General features: G+C 36.9%; 5 protein-coding genes across 6 annotated transcripts; 2 read left to right on the top strand and 3 right to left on the bottom strand.

The window, feature by feature from the left end:
- Positions 1-2: 2 nt before the first annotated feature.
- LOC134838117 (DNA replication licensing factor Mcm2) lies at positions 3-4,934 on the bottom strand. Its single transcript, XM_063853582.1, has 3 exons — positions 4,829-4,934; positions 2,632-4,764; positions 3-629 (listed from the first exon to the last, which is right to left on the bottom strand). Exons 1-3 carry the CDS (start codon positions 4,829-4,831, stop codon positions 102-104), a joined length of 2,664 nt encoding a protein of 887 aa, XP_063709652.1. The 5' UTR covers positions 4,832-4,934; the 3' UTR covers positions 3-101.
- A 51-nt stretch (positions 4,935-4,985) lies between these two features.
- LOC134828022 (serine/threonine-protein phosphatase 4 regulatory subunit 2) lies at positions 4,986-6,716 on the top strand. Its single transcript, XM_063840966.1, has 2 exons — positions 4,986-5,053; positions 5,124-6,716. Exon 2 carries the CDS (start codon positions 5,147-5,149, stop codon positions 6,533-6,535), a length of 1,389 nt encoding a protein of 462 aa, XP_063697036.1. The 5' UTR covers positions 4,986-5,053; positions 5,124-5,146; the 3' UTR covers positions 6,536-6,716.
- Positions 6,717-6,735: 19 nt separating this feature from the next.
- LOC134828023 (transcription initiation factor IIA subunit 1) lies at positions 6,736-9,948 on the bottom strand. The gene is made up of 4 exons (XM_063840967.1): positions 9,615-9,948; positions 8,385-8,964; positions 8,079-8,314; positions 6,736-7,096 (listed from the first exon to the last, which is right to left on the bottom strand). The coding sequence occupies exons 1-4, from the start codon at positions 9,636-9,638 to the stop codon at positions 6,989-6,991; spliced, it is 948 nt and encodes a 315-aa protein (XP_063697037.1). The 5' UTR covers positions 9,639-9,948; the 3' UTR covers positions 6,736-6,988.
- Positions 9,949-10,043: 95 nt separating this feature from the next.
- LOC134828025 (large ribosomal subunit protein bL19m) lies at positions 10,044-11,144 on the top strand. The gene is made up of 2 exons (XM_063840969.1): positions 10,044-10,198; positions 10,256-11,144. Exons 1-2 carry the CDS (start codon positions 10,129-10,131, stop codon positions 11,074-11,076), a joined length of 891 nt encoding a protein of 296 aa, XP_063697039.1. The 5' UTR covers positions 10,044-10,128; the 3' UTR covers positions 11,077-11,144.
- Positions 11,145-11,149: 5 nt separating this feature from the next.
- Positions 11,150-21,873, bottom strand: LOC134828021 (zinc finger MYM-type protein 4). 2 transcript variants are annotated; one of them, XM_063840964.1, is made up of 9 exons: positions 21,757-21,873; positions 20,429-21,233; positions 17,890-19,384; positions 17,285-17,487; positions 14,271-14,366; positions 12,953-14,212; positions 12,618-12,890; positions 12,455-12,554; positions 11,150-11,446 (listed from the first exon to the last, which is right to left on the bottom strand). In XM_063840964.1, exons 2-9 carry the CDS (start codon positions 21,186-21,188, stop codon positions 11,272-11,274), a joined length of 4,362 nt encoding a protein of 1,453 aa, XP_063697034.1. In that variant the 5' UTR covers positions 21,189-21,233; positions 21,757-21,873; the 3' UTR covers positions 11,150-11,271. The 2 variants fall into 2 exon arrangements, with proteins under 2 accessions (XP_063697034.1, XP_063697035.1); XM_063840965.1 differs by lacking the exons at positions 11,150-11,446; positions 12,455-12,554; positions 12,618-12,890; positions 12,953-14,212; positions 14,271-14,366 and adding exons at positions 14,584-14,885; positions 14,946-15,045; positions 15,107-15,373; positions 15,437-16,786.
- Positions 21,874-22,085: the final 212 nt, after the last annotated feature.

Genomic DNA, 22,085 nt, shown 5'->3' with positions numbered 1-22,085 from the left:
TAATGGAAAAAAAATGTTCTTTATTTAAACAAAACTTCTTAACAATATTTCGTAAAAAAAAATAAAAACTTATGTTAAAAAAAATACTTCCAACAAGGAATTTACTCCTCGACGCCCGCTTCCGGAACAATTTGCAAGATAACTTTCCGCGTTGGTTCGTACGTGAAGCCATTCGTTTTGAAAATCTCGCTTTCGTAGAAGGGTTTCAAGCTGAAAATGTCAATTTGCTTTGCACGTTCAGCCAAATCGCGTTCCATAATTTCGATGTGTGTCGCTTTGGGGCCTTCCTTGCACCGCAAATAGGTAAGTTGGTCGAGTGTGAGTTGGCGCAAGATGAAAAACAGCAATTCCGAGTGATCTTTTTGGAAGGACAGGTACTTTTGGAACGTCGAACGCATTTTTTTCATGACACTGAACTTTTGGGCTTCAATGAAACTCTCGAGCATCATGCGAATTGCCATGTTGACGTCAACTTCTTGCACCGAGTCACGTAAATGCATGCGAGCATGAGCTTCAGACATGCGGATAACGCTTTCAATGTGACGCACGGTGATGGGTAAGCTGCCCGTAGCGAGAGATTCTTGACGGAGTTGGGCGTACATCTTGGCGATTTTGTCTTGATCCATGTTCTGAAAGAGAAAAAACAAATAAAAATTGTTAAAAGTTATTTTGGAAGCCATTTTTGTCAAATCTTGCTCCAAATGGATAAAAATTTGTCAGAGAGCTCTAATTTATCATTTTTAATCATTTTATAACTCAAAACTGCCAAAAAATTGAAACTGAAAAAAAATATTTTCTTTGACATAGTTTTGTTTTGAAAACTATATCAAGAGAAAAACTAAATCAAAAACTGTGTCAAAGCAAATTTTGTCAAATCTTGCTCCAAATGGATAAAAATTTGTCAGAGAGCTCTAATTTATCATTTTTAATCATTTTATAACTCAAAACTGCCAAAAAATTGAAACTGAAAAAAAAATTTTTTCTTTGACATAGTTTTGTTTTGAAAACTATATCTAGAGCAAAAAAAACTGTGTCAATAACTTTGTCAAAGCAATTTTTGTCAAATCTTGCTCCAAATGGATAAAAATTTGTCAGAGAGCTCTAATTTATCATTTTTAATCATTTTATAACTCAAAACTGCCAAAAAATTGAAACTGAAAAAATTTTTTTTCTTTGACATAGTTTTGTTTTAAAAACTAAATCAAGAGCAAAACTGAGTCAAAAACTGTGTCAAAGCAAATTTTGTCAAATCTTGCTCTAAATGGATAAAAATTTGTCAGAGAGCTCTAATTTATCATTTTTAATCATTTTATAACTCAAAACTGCCAAAAAATTGAAACTGAAAAAAAATTTTTTCTTTGACATAGTTTTGTTTTGAAAACTATATCAAGAGAAAAACTAAATCAAAAACTGTGTCAAAAACTGTGTCAAAGCAAATTTTGTCAAATCTTGCTCTAAATGGATAAAAATTTGTCAGAGAGCTCTAATTTATCATTTTTAATCATTTTATAACTCAAAACTGCCAAAAAATTGAAACTGAAAAAAAATTTTTTCTTTGACATAGTTTTGTTTTGAAAACCAAATCAAGAAAAAAATTAAATCAAAAACTGTGTCAAAAAAAATTTTGTCAAATCTTGCTCCAAATGGATAAAAATTTGTCAAGAGCTCTAATTTATCATTTTTAATCAAATATTTTCTTTGACATAGTTTTGTTTTTTGTGCTCTAATTTATCATTTTTAATCATTTTATAACTCAAAACTGCCAAAAAATGACTTGCTCTCAAAAATGGATAAAAATCTTGCTCAGTCAGAGGGCTCTAATTTATCATTTTTAATCATTTTATAACTCAAAACTGCCAAAAAAAAAGAAAAAAAATTTTTTCTTTATAGTTTTGTTTTGAAAACTATATTTCAAAAACTGTGTCTTTTGTCAAATCTTGCTTAAATGGATAAAAATTTTGAGCTCTAATTTATCATTTTTAATCATTTTATAAAAAATGCCTTTGAAAAAAATATTTTCTTTGAACACCTTTTGAATGGTTCTCAAGCTTGTCAGAAACTGTGTCAAAAAAATAAAAAAAATACGTAATTTTCATTTTTAATCATTTTTTGAGAGCCCATTTGATGGTTTTTGAGCTTGAAATTGAATCAAAAGTTATGAAAAATGTCAAATCCTTTGGATGCTCTTTTGGATGGTTCTAACTCAAAAGCTTGAAAAAAAATTGACATAGTTTTGATTTGAAAAAATAAAAAATACGTAAAAAATACGTAATTTTCCTTTTGAAAATTGAAACTGAAAAAAAATTTTTTCTTAGACAAATTTGAAAACTATATTAATCGCCCATTTGATGGTTTTTGAGCTTGAAATTGATCAAAAGTTATGAAAAATGCCTTTGAACACCTTTTGGATGGTTCTCAAGCTTGAAAATTGAGAAATAAAAAATACGTAAAAAATACGTAATTTTCCTTTTGAGAGCCCATTTGATGGTTTTTGAGCTTGAAATTGGCCAAAATTTATAGAAATTTTATCAAACTTTAATATTTTCAAATTTTTAAAAAAAAATGATCAATTTTGTAAAAAAAAATATTCATTCCTAATAAAAAAAAAAATTAAATATTTTTAAAACTTACCGTAATTTTAGGCCGAACATTCTCTTTGGAGTAAACAATGTACTTTTTGAGCAAATCCTGTGGAATTTCCAACGTATTTCCATCTTCCGTTGCTGCATCGTCTTTCGCCTCGTTATTCGGATGGTGCTTCATGTGCGATCCAACGACAAATTTCGCCAAATGCTGATCTTGCATCGGATCAAATTCATCCTTAACGACGCATAAAATGTCAAAACGTGACATAATTGGCTCCGAAAGATTCACATTTTCCGAAAAAGTCAAACTGGGATCGTATCTACCTCCGATGGGATTTGCTGCGGCGATTACGGCACATCTGGCTTGCAACGAGGTCACGATACCTGCCTTGGAGATGGAAATGGATTGTTGCTCCATGGCTTCGTGAATTGAAGTTCGGTCCTGATCATTCATCTTGTCAAACTCGTCGATGAGACAAACGCCCTGATCCGCCAAAACCAAAGCGCCTGCTTCGAGAGTCCATTCTTTGGAGACGGGATTACGTCGCACATAAGCTGTTAAACCGACAGCACTTGCTCCTTGTCCCGTCGTGAAAACAGCACGAGGGGCAATTTTTTCCGCATACTTGAGAAATTGAGATTTGGCAGTGCCGGGATCGCCACACACTAAAACGTTGATGTCACCGCGAACTTTGTGTTTTTCGCCAGCATTTTTTGATTCTCCGCCAAAAAGTGACAACGCCAAAGCACGTTTGATAAAGTCATGTCCGTAAATACTTGGAGCCATACTCGCGATAATACGTTCGCTAACACGAGGATCCTTGCTGAGCTTCTGAATTGTGTGGATATCTTCGTCTGTGAGCGATGACACGACCTGTTTCGAGTCCTTGACGACGAGATGATTCGCAATAATGACAGTTGCGAACACAGGAAAGCCATTGTCAGTGTTCAAAGAGCCATCATAGTTGTTTGTGTAAATTCCCGTAACTTCAATCTCATCGCCTGGCTTGCACATGTCACACAAATCCGCTAACAAGATGCAATCTTTGCTGCGTGGAATACGACCAGCGGGAATTCTGCCCGGAGATTCTTGCAATGTGATTTTTTGGTAGTTGCGGTACAACGTTTGTTCCATATTGATCGAAAATGGTCCGCTGGATTGACATTCGGGGCAAGATCCTGGCTTTACTTCGGCATTTTGGCTTTGAACAAATGGCCCAAGTACATAACCACATTTGACACAATCGTATTTGACGACAGAAAGTTGCGGTAAGACGCCCGTTGTAGCAGTTACGACACCAAAAGTGCGAACCAATTGATTCAAATGCAATTTTCGGAAGGTACGGAGCTCTTCGATCAACGGAAGTTCGGAAATTCGAACGTGAATTTCGGTTGTTACGCGTTCATACCACGGAAAAATGCTCAAAACCATTTCTTTGGCGACGGCATTGAAGATTTCGAGGATCTGGAAGGGAGCTTCAGGCAAAAAATAGGCAAGCACATGCTGCGAACTCGCCAAATCCGTGTAAGTTATGACGAAACTCGATTGATTTTGTTCGCACATTCGCTTGATACGTTCGCGATAAATGTACTGCCCTTTCGGATCGACAAAGGTACGCAAGAAACTCTTGAAACGATTGGAGATTTCGGTGCGGGGACCCAACATGGAAACCCATTCCTTGACCGTATGCCCTTTTGTGTCTTCCAAATTTTCAATCGATTCGATCATTTCTTGGTCCTCAACTTCGCCATCAGCTGCTTTTTCGGCGTCGCGACGACGTTTTGCACGAGGAACATCGTCGTCGTCGCCTTCCGAGTAAACCAAGTCACGATCGTCGCGATGAATGCCAGCTGCCCGATCACGACGAGCCATTTCCGCTTCGGCAGCACGACGATCTGCCTGCGAAATATCGCTAAAATCTGCTTCGTCATCCAAATTTTCGGGGTCATAACGATCGAGAGCGGGATTTGGCAAGTAATCACGTTCCATGTCGTCTCCGAAAAGCTCCTCGCCATCATCTTCCTCTTCGACGACGGAGTTTTCGCCCAAAATTTCGGCTTCATCTTCGAAGGGCTCAAAGTCTCCGACGGGAGAAGTCATTGTGGAACGCATATCCGCTAAACTACGGCGATCACGATCGCTTGGAGTATCGGGAACGGGTGATGTATCTCTTGCACTCTGAAATTTTAAAGAAATTTCAATGAGTTAAAATGATTTTTGCAAAAAAATTTAAAAAATTTACCATTTTTGATAGTTTTTCGATAAAATTTCACGTGAATTAATAGAAAATTATAAAAAATTTAAGACAAGCTGCTTTTTTGTTGTTTCCTGTGAATTTTGGCGCGTATCTACGACGAATGTCAGTGGGTTGGCATTTGACACGTGAGCATCGTGTGTCAACTGGTGCTGACATTTCCGAGGAGCTAATTGTTTTTGGAAGCGATTTGTGTGATTTCTGCGAAAAAATGTAAGTTTTATCCGTTTTCAGGGCAAATCCCGTCGTTCAATTGTCTCCTAACCCCTTCCTCCGTCCGCAGATTATAAAAGTTTGTGCCGCAGCATGGAGAATGCCGAAGAAATTCAGTTAGTATTAGAACGCTATTCGCGTCTCAAGCCAAAGGAAATTCCCGAGGCACTCGAGGAGTACATGAGTTTCGTCGCCAAAACCGGAGATACAGTATTCAAATGGCCCCTGGTGCAACACTTGTTCCGCGAAAAGCTCATGAATGTGATAACGGAGTTCCACGATAGCAGTCCCTCGATTACGGATTTGCCGCATTACCCGAACGTTGATCCCTTTAACTTTGACCTCATGAAGAAAAATCTCATCGAACGCATGGAATCGTTTTGCGCGGCGCCCTTTACCATCCAACGGATATGCGAGTTGCTGACAGAACCGAGAAAACAGTATTCGCGCATCGATAAATTCATGCGGGCGATCGAGAAAAACATTTTGGTTGTTAGTACGACAGAACCTGGTAGACAGAGACACGAAAGCGAGAACGGCGAATCACTCGATTCCACGGTAAATGGCGATATGATGTCGTCCGAAGGTAATTTGGATGTCGGCAGCAGCGAAGAGGAGCAAAATATAACAGATAATCCCTTGCCCGCGACAGAAAATGCTAATGGGACAGAAACGACGACAACAACAGAGACTCCTGAAACGACAATTGACCCATTGACAGCCGACATTGAGATTCCGCTGGAAAAACTCGAGCCAGAAGTGAATGTGCTCACGATGGAGAACAGCGATCCGATTGAAACGACAAGCGAAAAAACTGAAAACGTTCCAGAGACTGAAGAAACTTCGACAGACGCGACAGAAACTGCCACAGAACAAACTGCCGAAGAGGAAAAACCCGAAGAATCGGCAAAACGTGAGATTGAGGGAGACGCCACAGATATTCCAAATGACGAAAATGCCAGTAAAAAAGCGAAATTCGAGGAAGACTTTGAAACGCCAACCACAGAAGTTCCCGAACAGCTTCTCGATACGAATGCGCCGCCAGAAGAAAATGCCGCATCCGAGCCCGTTGAAAGTGTTTCCGAAAGTCCCGTAATTGTTGCTGTCGAAACAACAGAACCCGTTGTCGCAGCTGAAACAACAGCAGAAGTATTAGAACCTCAACCAACTTTAATCCTCGATGCTATTGACGCAACAACGACGCCCCCTGACACAACAAATGACGCATCTCTGCAACCCTTGCCGCCAATTGAGACGATTCAAGCGCAAGAAACAAACATGGAACCCGAACCTGTCACTCTTGCAGTCGAAGAATCCGTTCCCGTTGCAGAGCCGGAAACTGTCGAAGACTCCGAGATGAAAGTCGAAGAGACAACGCCTTTGGTAAATGCCGAAAATAAAATGCAAACAGACGAAATTGAGGAAACAGCTGCGAATGCGATGGACATTGACGAATGTAGTGCCGATTTTACCATGGAATGAAGTGTTTCTGCGCGAAAATCCATCAACGTTATTCCATTTGTTTTACATTTCTTTCTTGCATCACTCACTTATTATATTTTTTTCATTCAACAAGGACGATCCAGCTTAGTAAAGTGTCGAGCAACGTAGATTATTTGTGTAAATGACGATAAAAAATTAATAAAAAAAAATTTTACTTAGATTTTTTTCTTTATTTTTCATTTGCTAATTTTTTTTTATTTTTGACTTACATTTAAACGATTCTATGGATAAACTGACTCAAATATATAATAATAGTGGAGAAGGAATACTAGATACTTTTTTTATTTGTTAGTTTGCGAAAAATATTGAAACAGAAAAAAAAACTGAAACGTAATTCTTGGTTCATCTGTACAAAAGACAAACAAGTTTGAAGCCACGAATACGAAGAGACACATTTTTCTTTGTTGGTTCTGAGCAAAATTTTTGTTTTTTTTACCATTCAGCGTCGCCATTGGACTTTTGAAAGACATAATCCTTCCCGTTTACGTTCATGATGCCGTCTTTTAAGTAAAATTTCCATTTGTTACGAGATCTGGTTATCTGAAAATAAGAAAAAAAGTTTTTTGAATTAAAATTTATTAAAAATCAAAATTAGATAAAAATTAAACGCTGAACTTTTTTGCAAGTCATTTTTGATCAAATTTCAAAGCTAAAATTGAATAAATATTCATTCTAAAGATTATTTCCATCAAAATCTTCTTGATTTTTGAAGAAATAAAAAAAAATTTTTTTTTTCCTTGACCGTTTTCCGGAAAAAAAATAAAAACGGTCATGAAATTTTTCAAGTCAAGATTTAACAAACTTTTGATGGATTTCAAAGCTAAAATTAAATAAATATTCATTCTAAAGATGATTTCCATCAAAATCTCCTTGATTTTTGAAGAAATTTTTCATGAAATTTTTCAGTTCGCTTTTTTTTCAAGATCTGAAAACAAACTTTTGATGGATTTCAAAGCTAAAATTGAATAAATATTCATTCTAAAGATGATTTACATCAAAATCTCCTTGATTTTTGAAGAAATAAAAAAAAAAATAACAAACTTTTGATGGATTTCTAAAGATGATTTCCATCAAAATCTTCTTGATTTTTGAAGAAATGACGAGACAAAAATCAAGAAAAAATTCGGTTTTTTGAATTTTCGGTCAACCGTTTTTCGAAAAAAAAAATTTTTTTTTCCTTGACCGTTTTTCGAAAAAAAAATTAAAACGGTCATGAAATTTTTCAAGTCAAGATCTAACAAACTTTTGATGGATTTCAAAGCTAAAATTAAATAAATATTCATTCTAAAGATGATTTCCATCAAAATCTCCTTGATTTTTGAAGAAATAAAAAAAAAAACCGTTTTTTTCGGTCATGAAATTTTTCAAGTCAAGATCTAACAAACTTTTGATGGATTTCAAAGCTAAAATTAAATAAATATTCATTCTAAAGATGATTTCCATCAAAATCTCCTTGATTTTTGAAGAAATAAAAAAAACAGCGTTTAGACGTTCAAAAGAGATTGTTTAAAAAAATACTCACTTTATCATATTGACACACCACAACGTTGTCCGTTTCAAATAATTCCGACGATTCTTCGTCTGTGACGTCATCTTCGCTATTTAGCGGCTCCTCTTCCGCCCCATCCATATTCTCGTCGTCACTTTTTTCCAAGTTGTCATCGTCATTGTCGAGATGATCGTCACTAATGTCACTGACGTCTTCTTCATCGGAGGTGTCTGCTGCACCATCCATTTGTTTTTGTACTGAAATGCGATCTACAAAGCAACAAGAAAATTAAAAGTGTCAAATTTCTCCTGAAAAATCCTAAAAAAAATCTCAACTTACTCATATTAACGTTCTGTAGTTGTGAGTTGACATGTTGCTGCAACACACTTGAGGCAATTTGCGGTGGTAATGGCATAATTGATGTAATTATCGGTCCCGTGATCACTTGATGCAACTGATTCTCCTGCAGCGCCGACGCAGGCACAGTAATTGTCAGGACACGTGCTTCGGATCCAATGACGCCCGGCATGGCGGGCAGCGTAATTTGTATCGGCACAAGTTTATTCGGATCGAGTCCGATAACGGCAGCAGGCGGGGCGGGAAGTGATGTCGACGAAGCTGTCGTATTGCCCGTCATCATTGTTTTGTTGTCGTTGTTGCTGGCGGCGGCTTGTTGCGCAGCACGCGATTTACTCTTGGAGCCGGATTTGCTGCTGCTCTTTGGATTATTTGCCAACGATGGCGGCGGCACGGGTTGTTCTGATGGATCGGGCGCCATTTCAACCGCTTTGCTTGCCATCAACTTGTTTGTCCATACCTGTTTGAGTTCTTGCAGCACTTGCTCGTCGACGCCCTCATCCATGAAGGGATCACGAACGCCCGCAATTACATCGTCAATCACGGTGTGATACAACTTTAGCTGCAAAAAAGTAAACAAAAACAGTTAGGAGCGTCGCGCATCACTGAGATAAGAAAAAAATAATCATTTATTTACGACAAACAAAAATTACTTGTCACTCATAGAACGATGAATTAAAAGAAAAAAGCGAACATTACACAACGGCGATCCGTCGAATGAATAATTAGGTGAAAGTTAACGTCATATGCTACACAACAATACTACATTGTCTCGAATGCGAACGCGAACCAACAACCAAGAAACCAATTCTTCTTTAACTTATTGATTTTGCGCAACAAGTCATTCTCGCAAAAAAAAAAAAAAATAGCCGTTCCATATGTTTCGACCGTTTTTCCATTCAAATCACTCCCAATGACGAAATTTTAATGACAAAAACAGGTTATCGGTAAACCAAATCCATTGTTTCGTCCAGAATTAACATTTCATGCATAACTGTTTCGTTCTCTACATTCTCGGGTAACACAACGCTCGCATTGATAATGAAACGAAGACGAGCTGCTGATTAATTTCCGCACTTGAGACACGCAAAAGTCATGCATTAGTAATTAATTGGGACTTGCAGCTTTCAATTTCGCTCTAATCGTATCCGTTAGTCGTTCTTGGAAGGTCTCCGGAGGAAATTTCACGGAAAATGCAACAACTTTACTCACCACTGTCGACTGACTCAGTGACATATTGTGTCTGGTTTTTTCTGTTGTGCTTCGGGAAAAGTCCTGAAAATGCTGGATTGGAGCTTTTTTTACCAATAAATCACGTAAATCGCCTAATTTAATCCTCTCTAGTGTGTCTGTGTAGTCCAAAGTTTGCCAAAGTTAATTTACGGAGGTATTTCCGGTTTTATGCACTGTTCTCCACGTTGAGCACTTGCAAAAGCACATTCGGTACGCGTTCGATGCGAATTCGAGGCCTCAATGGAGCTGCTTTGCGATGAAAATCAGAGAAAATCAGAACACAAAACTCAATATGCCATAAATTTGTGTTATCACTTTCATTCGTCTCACATGTCTTTTGAACTATATGAATTAGCAAAATGGAGAATTTGTTTTTTTTGCATCCAAGTTTATTGTACAAGTGTTTACTCCAAGTTTTTTTTTATTATTATTGAATTTCGCTGCTGAAAAAATCACAAAATTCCCATAGAAATAGCTCTTAATTAGCCCGAAAATGTTGCTTAACTCCGTCAAAGTGCTCAATTGCGTGCGGAGTCAGTGTCGTGGTTACGCTTCAAGACTTGGTAAGTGATTTTTTCATCAAAAATTCGTTTTGAGGTTAATAATTTCTTGCCTTGCAGACCGAAAAAAAGTTGTCACAGTCCTAAATATCCCCAAAAAGGGCGAAACACTTGATCAACGATCCTCTGCTGTGCCTCCCAACTACCGTCATGTCTACCAAGAATTCCTTCCGGACCCAAAAGTCGAATGGCGCAACAGTGTGAAGGAAAAACTCGAACGCCAAGACATGCTAAATCGCCGAAAACACATTGACATCCCCGAATTTTACGTGGGATCTGTGCTCGCAGTGACAACATCTGATCCGCATGCCGAGGGAAAGACAAATCGCTTTGTCGGCATCTGCATCGATAAAGAACGTTGTGGTTTGCGGACGGAATTTACGCTGCGTAACGTCATCGATCATCAAGGTATCGAAGTGCGATACGAAATGTACGATCCAACCATCCAAAAAATCGAGTGTTTGCGTCTCGAGAAACGTCTGGATCCGAAATTGTGGTATTTGAGAGATTGTTTGCCCGAGTACAGTACCTTTGATGTGAACATGGAGCCAGAAATTTTGCCTGAAGATGCACCGGTGCCCGTTAATCCGATCAAAGTCATCATGAAACCACGACCTTGGCTCAAACGATGGGACAGATTGGATCTTCAAGGTGTGGCAAACATCAACGACTTCTGCAAGGAAAAGCATCGCATCAAAACGAAGCGTATGGAGCAACCGTGGGAGAAATACGACTTAATGAAGGAATATCGCAGATCGATTCCCGAAGAGGAACAACAGGAAATCTTGCAAGAAGTGCACGCGCAAATGCATAGTCTCGAGCATTCGCGCAAGCAGCAGAAGAGAAAGCGAGTTTTCAATAAACCACAAAAACTTGCATAAAAAAAACAATCCGTAGTTGATAGGAAATGAAAAAATTTTAGAAAATACACGAAAAATTTCAATTTAAATCGTTTATTAATAAGTTTTTTTTATGATTTCTTCTCTAAAGTTATGACATCTAAATTAATTTTAATCTTTTTTCTTGATTTTTCGTCTCTGACTTTATCGTGGTATGTACAAAAAATGTGAAGAAACTTAACTCGTCAGCAGTGCAATGTTAATTTCCTTGACCATCTTCACGCGATGCAACATTTTTGCGAGCGAATGTCGATTGAGCGGCTGCGTGGAGTACCAAACGGGAGAATCGGGAACACAGGAACGCTCAGGTTGCAAGTAAAAAACGTCGTTGCGGGTCTTTACGCTTTCAGGGCTGAAAAAAAAACAAATTTTAAATATTTTTTCTTTGATTTAAATTTTTTTTTAATTTTGAAATGCAAAAAATTAATGGAATAAGAAAAATATTTGAAAAAATTCATTTTTATTCATCATTTTTTCAACTAAATTTTTTAAAATAATTTTTTGAGTCGTCATTTTAGAAATGATTTTTAAATTTTTATTAATTTTTTTTTTCATTCAATAATTTTTGTTATACTTTTCATTAATTTTTTTAATTTTAAATTAAGGCCGCTCCAAATTTTTTTCGAACTTTTTGTCCCAAAAACTTTTTTTCAAAATGGGGGGGCAAAAAAAAAAAAAATTTTGAAATACTTTTTCATACAAAATGACAAAATTTTAACAGTTTTTTATCATTAATCAATATTTTAGTTAATTTTGTGGTTTTTACATTGAGATTTGATAATTTAAAATTTATCTTAAGTATTTCAAGTTAAAAATTAAAATAAAAAAAATATCATAAAAATAACTGTCAAAAAATTTTGAAAAATATTTTTTTGAAAATATTTTTAAGAAAAAAATTCATGTTAAATTTTGTTTTTCAATACGAAAATTCTTAAAAATTTGAAATTTTTTTTTTAAAAATTTTAGGAAATTACTTGAAAAAATATGAAAAAAGACCAAAAAACGTTCAATTTTTATGTAATTTTTAACTTTATTTTTTATTTTGCCCCATTGGATTTTCGACTTTTGAAATGAGGCATGGGACAAAAAGTTCAAAAAAAATTTGGAGCGGCCTAAAATGCGTAAAAAAAATCTTGAAAAATAAATTCTCAAAAATAAAAATTCTCAAGTTCTCCAAGGTCAAAATTTTTTCTTAAAAAAATATATTTTTTTATAATTTTTGAACATTTTTTAGAAATTTTTTTCTTTAAATTTTAATTTTTCTTAAGTTTTGATAAAAATTTCTCATTTTTGCAATTTTTATTATTAAAAACTTTTACTTTTTTGGATTGAGGAGCTACTTTAATGAAAAATTTCTTACCATTTTGAGAGATAAAACTCGTAAAGCTTCACGGGACAACGTAAAGGATTCTCTTCGTTCTCCTGTTGCTCATAAACTTTCTTTTTGCGAGCATTTGCAGCTATAAAAGATAATTTTTCATGAAAAATATCTCTTAAATTACAAATTTTTGTGAATTTCTTACCCAAATATGCCTGTGGAGGATAATAACGCAGTAAAACGTTCCGACTTCCTTGATTTCCGCCTGTTCCGGAGCCTTTGCCGCCTTGTCCTGGATTGCGCTTCCAATGTTTCATGATGTGAGAGAAGGACAAGTCGATATGTTCCTCAGCCTGAACTAAATTGAAGAATTTTGTGTTGAAAAACATCAAAGTGCTCAGTAAAACGTGAGGAGAATGAGCTCCGAGTTGCTTGCATTCCCACAAATGTTCTTCTTCGACGCGAGTTACGATGTATTCTACAAAGAAAAATGTTAATTAAATATTTTTTATTTATTTCAGATAAAAATTTAAAACTTACGAGAATCATTGTAGAGCACTGAGAACTTCTTTGCGACTTCATCCAAGCAATCGGTGAACTTTTCGTAATAGATATCCGTGAAAATGTTATCAATTCGTCCATTTTCATACAAATATTGCTGAATACCCAAAACCAAGTAGTAAATTGTATCAGGAGCATATTCGCTTCCATTTGGTTTTCGCACCTCTTTGACGAACAAACACAACGAATAATTGAGTTCATCGGCTGTCATTTGCAAAATTTCCGTTTTAAACGGTTTGCGACGGAATGAACTCTTTTCCAACTCGGCATTTTTCGTAACGACCCATTGTTTCCACGCATTCACCCCGAAAGTGTATTTCAAGCACATATTCGCATCTGGTTTCTCCGCCGGTTGACGATGCGGTTCAACCATCGCCGGCATGTGATGCGTCGGTTCAGACTTGATTCGTTTGCTGGGTGCTTTAACAGGCGCCAATTGAGGTCGTTTTCTTCCGTAATCCGGTTGTTGCGCATAACTGTTCATGTCGTAGTCATTTGTGGCCATTTTCAGAGCCATTTGCACGATATCTTCGTCAAATTGGGGATTATCAAAGTTGTTGTCGTCAACACTTTGGGGTTCATCGGGTTTTTTGGCTTCTGCGCCTGCCACAGCTTCCGCCATCATCAAAAGCTCCGCTTCGAAGGGGTCTGCGGGCGCAACGTCGACCTTTTTGTTCTTTTGCACGAGCTTCATGACACTCGCTGCCGTCGATTTCGTGATGGGAATGAACACGGGCACGGGAATCGGAAAAATGAAGGGCTTCGGCACGGGTCTCGGAAGTGCAAATGATCGAATTGGTGTCGGAATGAAAATGGGAACAGGTAAAATGCACGTTTTAACTTCCTCCAAATCGGAATCTGTTTGAAGTTCTTGCGTTGCTTGTTCAGGTTTGACATTAACTTCTTGATTTTCCGTGATGACGTCGCACTGCGTCGACATATTGCTCATTTCCTTGACTTCGCGCGGCATATGGACGACATATGTTTCGAATTCGATTTTTGGCGGAGGTTTGCGAGGCGGCAAATATTCACCGTCTTCGCCGATGACGACGCGCGTTGAGGGAAGTGTCGGAAGGGGTTCCAGTAAGACGCGAATATCGGGACACGGAATGCCTTTGTAGTGCTTGCCTTTACCTTTGCCCTTGCTGATGAAGGGAGCCAATGAACGGGCATTCGTGATGAGAGGTAATGGCGGCAAACGACCTACGGGACGAGTCTCTTGAGGTCTCGGGGGAGTGTCTAACGGAGAAATTTGACGTTAAATAACTGAAAAATGCTAAAAATGAGAAAAATTTACCTCCGTAGTTGCGTGAAAGCGAAAATTGCTGCAAAAATGAAGTTTGTGTGCGCGAAGTTGAACGACTTTGAACTTGTGATTGTACTCGAGAAGCATCTGAAAATAAAATTTTGACAAAATTTATCGAAATTCCATAAAAAAAAATTAAAATTAAAAAAAAATCTTGAAAAAAATTAATAAAACTTCAAATAGACGACTAATTTTTCGTTTTTTATTTCCTTTTTCAAGTATTCTAAATGAGAGCTACAATCTAAATTTTAAATTTACATTTTATTTGATTATCATCTTTTGTTATCATTTACTTTTTTGTGAATTTTTAGAAAAAAATGACATTTATTTAAATTTACGTTTTGGTTGCATATTGACTCGCATATTTACAATCCAACTTTTTGTCTTTATTAATAATTTTTTATTTACAAGCTAAGAAAATTTTCGGAGCTTTAACTCGTCAGTAGAGCAATATTGATTTCCTTGACCATTTTGACGCGATGTAACATTTTGCAGATGCCTTCTTTAGACATCGGTTGTGTCGAATACCAAACTGGCGAATCGGGAACACATGATCTCTCTGGTTGCAAATAGAAGACATCGTTGCGTGTTTTGACGCTTTCAGGACTAAAAAAATATTTTTTTTAGAAAAAAAACTTGAAAATTTAACAAAAAATTAATTTTTACCATTTTGAGAGATAAAATTCGTACAACTTCACGGGACATCGTAACGGATTTTCTTCATTTTCCGATTGTTCGTAAACTTTCTTTTTGCGTGAATTGGCAGCTGAAAAAAAAATTTCAATTTAAAATCGGTTTTTTATGATTTTTTAATCCAAAAAAAGTACCTTGTGATGACTGTGGAGGATAAAAACGCAACATAACGTTCCGCGTTCCTTGCATATGTCCCTGACCTTTGCCTCCTTGACCGGGATTTCGCTTCCAATGTTTCATGATGTGCGAAAATGAGAGATCTTGATGTTCCTCGGGGCTTACCAAGTTGAAATGTTTCGTGTTGAAGAACATTAAAGTGCTTAACAGGACATGCGGAGAATGAGCTCCGAGTTGTTTGCATTCCCAAAGATGCTCTTCTTCGACGCGAGTGACGATGTATTCTACAAAAAAGTATTTTTAATTAATTTTTGGGGAAAAAATTATTAAAAAATTCAAAAACTTACGCGAATCATTGTATAACACAGAGAATTTTCGGGCAACTTCATCCAAACAATCCGTAAATCTCTCGTAATAGGGATCCGTGAAGATGTTGTCGATACGCCCATTTTCATACAAATATTGCTGGATACCCAAAACCAAGTAGTAAATCGTATCGGGAGCATATTCGCTTCCATTTGGCTTCCGTACCTCGTTGACGAACAAACATAAGGAGTAATTAAGCTCATCGGCGGTCATTTGAAGAATTTCATTCTTGAAAGGTCTTCGTTTTGTGCCACTTTTCTCGATTTCCGAGTTTTTCGTTAACACCCATTGCTTCCATGCGTTCACCCCGAATGTGTATTTCAAGCACATATTAGCGTCAGGCTTGATTTCGGGTTCTCTCGGAGGCTCAGGTTGCGGAATATGATGCATTGGCTCCGATTTGATGCGTTTTGCGGGCGGCGCACGACTTTGAACGGGTCTTGGAGCGCCAGATCCGCGTTTTCTGCCACGTCCTGAAGTTTGCATCTGTCTTTGTTGCTCCATCATGAGCAGTTGTTGATGCTGTAACAATGCCGGATCTTCGTAAACTTGCTGTGTCGGCTGATGCGTAATCGTATTTGCTGTCATTTCGTTCTCCAAGTCGACGTTGTTGTCTCCGTACTCGGCAGTTGCCATTTTCAGCGTCATTTGTACGAGATCTTCGTTAAATGCGTTCTGATTGTTGTAATGTCCGAGTCCCGTTGTGCCATCGTCGTCTTCAGAATCAGATTCGCTATCGTCGTCGCATTTGCGTCCCGACACAAAATCCGCCATCATCAGTAATTCCGCTTCAAGAGGATCGGAAGGCATTTTTTCGTAGATTTTTTTGATCTCTTTCATGATGCCAGCTGCCGAATTGCGATTCGTTGGCACGAAAATCGGCACGGGAATTGTCAGCGGAATGGGAACAGGAATCGGAATGTCAACGTTGTACATGCCAACGGGAACAGGAACGTAAACGGGCACGGGAATTGGCACTGTGCGTTTCCTTTCGAGACGCTTGCATGTCTGAAGCTCAACCGAACTATGCGCCGGACGACAACTAACAGCTTTTGTCTCCGTAAGTGGCTTCGTTTGCAGGATTTTGTTGGCAATTTGAATTGTTTTTGCGGGACACACGACGAGATTGATGCGTTTTTCGACTTCTGGCTCGGGCGGAGGCGGCGGTAATTTAGATTTTTTCGGAAGTTCGCCCAATTCCAAGCCCAAACCGTTTTGTTTGCCGCTCGCAAGAGATTTTACGGAAGCAATTACAGGAACAGTTGTCGATCGTTTTGGTCGAGTGTGCGGAATTGTGTCTTCGGGCGGTGCTTGTTGTGCGTAGTTGAGATCTAAAGTACATTTGAGATACCGTTAAGGACATGAAAGACTGACAAATCTTTCAAAAACTCCTAAAAATCGCCGAAACACTGCTTGATTTTTTTTATCACTTTTCACTTTGACTTTAAAAATCCCGAAATCGAACTTTTTTCATACTGCGCAATGTCTCAAAGCACCTTTCTTAATTAAAACGCATTCATTTGACGCAAAATTGATCGGTGCTGCTCAGTCATTGCTCAGTTTCGTACTTTTTTGTAGATTTTTTTTTTTTTTTGAAAATTTCGCGTGATATTTAATCAAGCAGCGCCTCACGCGAATCAATTAACAAAGGAGCTTCTGAAACATTTGCGCAACACATTTGTCATTCTAATTTTGTCTTTTTTTAGTTATAGACTGTCAATAGAATTATTTTTCTAGCCTTGGCTTTTATGACATTTTTATGACAAAAAATTTAAAATATCCTTTCGTCAGTAAGGCAAAAAACTCAAAAAAATTTAAGGAAAACTCACTTTTCTTCACTCGTTTTGGCAATCCGGTGGGCACGGGCGCAGAAATTTCGCTCTCATTCTGATCTAACGTCAATGGCTCCTTGCTGAAGCGACTTTGGAACGACATGACACACTGATATGTGCAAAAGTTGCGAATTGAATTGTCTGACATGGTCAAGTGATATTGAGATTGTTTCATCGCCTTGCATTGGTCACATTTGACTCTGTTGAAAAAAAAGAAAAAATAATTAAATTTTATTAGTTTTTGAAGGTTTAAAATAAAAATCTACTAAAATTTTTTTTTTTTAATTTTTAATTTTGAAATTTTTGAGAGTTCATGTTTCTTTAATTGATAAATTCAGATTTATTATTTTAAAAAAATAAGTTAAAAATCCAAAAAAAATAATAATAAAATTGTCAAAAAATTTAAAAAATTAATTTCAGAAAAAAAAATTTTTGAAAGTGAAAATTTATTTTAAAAAAAATTAAAATTGAAAGTTTAAAAAAAAAATTCAAAAATTATAAAAAAAATTTTTATATGAAATTTTAATTTTTTTTCATCTCAAGGAACAAAAGTTCGAAAAAATTTAAAAAAATTTCTTAAATTAATTTTTAGAAAATTTTACCTTGTTTGCTGCATTGCATTCACGGATAGTTCGCACAGCGTAACGCAATTGAGGGAACACATGACGACATTTGTGGTTATCTTCCTGATCATATCAAAGTCGTATTTCTTCACTTTACACCACTGACATGGCACAATTTTGCGATTGCTCGTTATGTAAATGTTCATACATATTTTCGAGCAAAAAACAACGAATTCCGTCGTCCCAGGATACAGTGTGAACGCTTCATTCTCCTTCCGTTCAAAGTGTTTGCAGCACAAACCGCACTGATCCGTGACGACATTGTTGACAAACTGAAATGCCGACAAGCAGGAACTCGTACAAAAGTTAAGCTCTTTGTTGTCGAGTGTCACTTGCACACGTGACGGCTTCTCGACTTGGCAAACGGCGCAAATGGCATTGTGGGTGCGTCGTTTTGCCGGCGGCGTCGTGACTTCTTCGTACTTTTTCATGCAAACTTGCGTACAAAAGTCCTTAAATTGTCCCTTTTCGCCGACGGGAGCAAGAAATCCGGGCTCGTCAGCACCAATATCCATCTGGCAATAAGTACAAACTTTGACGCCCTTCTTGTACTCGTTCAAGCACTCGCTACGACAAAATTGACGCACTTCAAAGCCGAAACGAACGCAATATTTGCCGAGACTCGTAGCAGGAACGGGCGAACTACAAGTTGTACATGTCGCCCCGATGACATTTTGATAGGCGCTCAAGCACTGTTCATTGCAAAAGTCCATCGCCTCCCAATTGAGCGTTCGCGGATCGAGTTGAATGTCGTTTGCGCATTGCGCGCATCTCCGTACAAAGCTATTTTCACGTTCAACGCGTGCCGTTTCCGCTTCTTCTTCTGTGCGTGCATTGAATTTATTCGCTTCCGGATCAACTTCCATCGCTTCTTGACTTGCTGGGGTCTCACGAACACGTGCCCGCTTCACACGAATCCGATCTGCTTGTTCCTCGAGCAAATTGTTCAAACACTCGTCTTCGCACAGGAAAATTTTTTCGTCTTCTTGTTGCACAACGAATTTGCATACTTTTGATTCTTCGCATTGCGAACAGACATTTTCCTCTGTGGCCGATGGATTTTCCTCCGCGACATATTTTTTGCGACGAACGACGTATTTTTTGTCAGTTTGCTCCGCAGTGAATGCATCGACGCACGATTGCCCGCAAAAGTAGTTGGGCTCGTCTTCGTTTTCTTTCAAGCGGAAAGCGCATGCCTTCGTTTCTTTGCACTGATGGCATGGCGCGAGTTTGTCGAGCACGTAAAAAATGTGAATGGCGGATGCATCGACGTCGTCTGTTAAGTCGACAGTGGGTTCGGGCTCGTCTTCCTCGAGATTTTCGTCGTCAGGAAGGGTTTGGGGTTGATCTGCCTTGTCAGATTCTTCACGTGCTTGACGAGCACGTTCTTTGTCAGCTTCGGAGATTTCACGTTCGCAATCGGGAAGTAATTCGACGTGTTCGTTTTCGCCGTCGTTGATCTCTTCAATGGCATCTAAGGGGAAAAAATTATTAAAATCAGGAAAAAAAATTTTTTAAATATTTTTTACTCAATTTAAAAAATTGTATACAATATTTTAAAACAATTTTTTATTTGTTTCTGAACTAAAAAAATAATTTAAAAATTCAAATTTTTGTAAAAAATTTAAACTAATATTGTACCAAAAAATTATTTAAAAAAAAAATTTGTTTCAAAAAAAAATATCTCAAATTTCAAAATTTAAAAAAATTTTTAAAAAATTCATCCGATAAATAAATTTAAAAAATATAAGGCCGCTCCAAATAAAACTCATTAATTTTGTCCGATGCCCGATTTTAACAATCAAAAATCCAATGGGGCAAAATAAAAAAAAAGTTAATAATTTCATCAAAAATTACCGTTTTTTAGTCTTTTTTTCATATTTTTTCAAGGAATTTCCCAAAATTTTTTAAATTTTTTTTAATTTTTAAGAATTTCCTTATTAAAAATCGTATTTATCAATAAATTTTAATTTTTAAAATTTTTTTCAAAAAAATTATTTTTCAAAATTTTTTGACAGTTTTTTTTACGAAAATTTTTTGTTTAAATTTTTATCTTAAAATATATTTTAAGAGATATATTTTAAAGTATCAAATCTCAATGTAGATACCATAAAATCAGCTAAAATATTGATAAATGACAAAAAACTGTTAAAATTTTGTCATTTTGTATTAAAGAGTATTTCAAAAAAAAATTTTTTTATTTTGCCCCCCCCATTTTGAAAAAAAGTTTTTGGGACAAAAAGTTCGAAATAAATTTGGAGCGGCCTAAATAATTCTTCGCAATTTCCTTTTTTAAATTTAATTCGTACAATTATTATATTTTTTATTTTTTCATAAAATTTAATTTTGAAAAAACAAATTTAAGAAATATTTTTTTTAAACAATTTTTCTAAGCGAATTTTTTAAGAAATTTCTCATTTTGGTAATTTTTTATTAAAATTTCTACTTGAAAAATTTTCGTTTTAATAATTTTGAATAAATTTTGACGATTAAAAAATAAAAATAAAAAAAAACTCACCATCAGCTACTTCTTCAGTCTCCTTTTGATGACTAGTTTCTTCTTCGTGTTCTTCCTCGTCAGCTTGATCTTTGTCTTCAGTTGTAGCATCTGCAACTTCTGTAACATCATTGTCGTTATCATACGCCGATGTATCAACATCATCATTCGTTTGTTCATGTTCCTCCTGTTCTTCACTTTCTGGCACAGCTTGTACATTTGTCGCATTCAAACTTGTATCCTCGACATTCGATTCGTTGTTGACACTCTCGTCATGTGAGCTCGTTTGTTTCACCGCGTCAAACGGATCAATCGCCGAGCTATTGTGCAACGTGACATCCATGGACTTTTCCATTTGTGCGACGGAAGAATTGGGATCTTGGTCCGTTTGTTGCCCGTGTTCGTGTTCGGGCACATCATGAATTGCCATCGCGTGCGGTTGTTCGCCGTCGTCTTTTTGCTCATTTTCTGTCGTTTCGTCGGGCGTTTCGCCGACTTCTTGTTGATTTTCTTCGGGAACGTCGTCTGTTGACATATTTTTGAGTTCTTCACCTGTTTCAGGCTCGTCTTCCGTTGCTTTTGGTGCCGCTTCCAAGTCAGTTGGAGGACCCGCAATTGACTCCAAAGCATCCTCGAACGCCGCATCGTCAACTTCCATCGACGAATCGGCAGGTTGTTCACTTGCCACTGCAGGCGGATCAACGGTTGCTGCTTCAGGTGTCGGCTCTGGATTTTCCTCGTCCATTTTCTGCACAGCGCTCACGTCACTTTGATCATCCATAGTTCACTTTTGCCGATTTTGGGATTTACATGGGATTGTTAAACACTGCAAGAGAAGAAGAAGAAACAAAGACTTTTTAGTTTTGCTTGTTTTCACATGCTACGCGATGTTTGTTTTTATTCTGTCGAACCGGCTACGGGGGGTCGGAAAAGCATTTCGTAACGCGAAATTTTCCTGCATAAAAATGCGCGGAAACGAAGCGAAATCACAGACACGGATGAAAAAATGCAAAAACAGCCGGAAAAATGGCAATGAAAATTTTATCGCGTTACGTGAAATATGAACGACCCCTGGCATCGCGCCCTGACGCTGTCGGAAAATATTTTTCTTTTTGCCCATTTTCGCAGCAAAGTCTTGCGAATTTTTACACATCACTTTGTCAAAATTGTCCGGTAACGTTAATTCTTTAGTTTTAACATCACTTTTGCAGCACAAAGCGGTTATTTCACGAGAAAATACGATTTTTCAGCAATTTTCACCATGTCAGGAACAAAACATCATTTTTTGACGCGCTTATGCAAAAATACCGCATAAAATGGAGAATTTTTGCGTTTTTTCGTCGCATTACCTGTTCAACTTGAAATGTATCACGTTTTTCCGGGCTTTTTCGTCGAATTTTCCGTGAAAAATGCTAATTATTGGGGGAAAATTAACTTTAGCAGCGCACCAGAATGGCGTTTGGATGATTTATCTTTTGCATTCGTCTCAAATCGCAGAAATGTCAATTTTTTCAAATCGACCGTTGATGCATTTTTGCAATTTTGTGTTAAATGAGGCTTTTTTGAAAATTTTAGGTGATTTTTAGAGAAAATTTTAGTTTTAGAATTATAAAAAATTAAAATTTCAAAGAAAAAAGTGCAAATTTATCCAAATTTTCAATCAAAAACTTACATGGCG

The sequence above is a fragment of the Culicoides brevitarsis genome, chromosome 1 (genome assembly GCF_036172545.1).
Source record: "Culicoides brevitarsis isolate CSIRO-B50_1 chromosome 1, AGI_CSIRO_Cbre_v1, whole genome shotgun sequence".
NCBI classification, from domain to species: Eukaryota; Metazoa; Arthropoda; class Insecta; order Diptera; family Ceratopogonidae; genus Culicoides; species Culicoides brevitarsis.
Note: the sequence above shows the minus strand (reverse complement) of the source record. Positions and strands in the feature narration are given on the sequence as shown.

Bases quoted from the DNA above. Each gene is read 5' to 3' on its own strand.
- LOC134838117 (XM_063853582.1), bottom strand. The intron at 630-2,631 runs GTAAGTTTTAAA...TTTCTCTTTCAG, and splicing joins ATGTTCGGCCTAAAATTACG to AACATGGATCAAGACAAAAT.
- LOC134828022 (XM_063840966.1), top strand. From the start codon at position 5,147: ATGGAGAATGCCGAAGAAATTCAGTTAGTATTAGAACGCTATTCGCGT.
- LOC134828023 (XM_063840967.1), bottom strand. From the start codon at position 9,638: ATGTCACTGAGTCAGTCGACAGTG. The intron at 8,965-9,614 runs GTGAGTAAAGTT...ACTTTTTTGCAG, and splicing joins CACTGAGTCAGTCGACAGTG to CTAAAGTTGTATCACACCGT. The intron at 7,097-8,078 runs GTGAGTATTTTT...TCTTATTTTCAG, and splicing joins TGGTGTGTCAATATGATAAA to ATAACCAGATCTCGTAACAA.
- LOC134828025 (XM_063840969.1), top strand. From the start codon at position 10,129: ATGTTGCTTAACTCCGTCAAAGTGCTCAATTGCGTGCGGAGTCAGTGT. The intron at 10,199-10,255 runs GTAAGTGATTTT...CTTGCCTTGCAG, and splicing joins TGGTTACGCTTCAAGACTTG to ACCGAAAAAAAGTTGTCACA.
- LOC134828021 (XM_063840964.1), bottom strand. From the start codon at position 21,188: ATGGATGATCAAAGTGACGTGAGCGCTGTGCAGAAAATGGACGAGGAA. The intron at 19,385-20,428 runs GTGAGTTTTTTT...TTTTCCCCTTAG, and splicing joins GACTGAAGAAGTAGCTGATG to ATGCCATTGAAGAGATCAAC. The intron at 12,891-12,952 runs GTAAGTTTTAAA...TTTTCTTTGTAG, and splicing joins AGTGCTCTACAATGATTCTC to AATACATCGTAACTCGCGTC.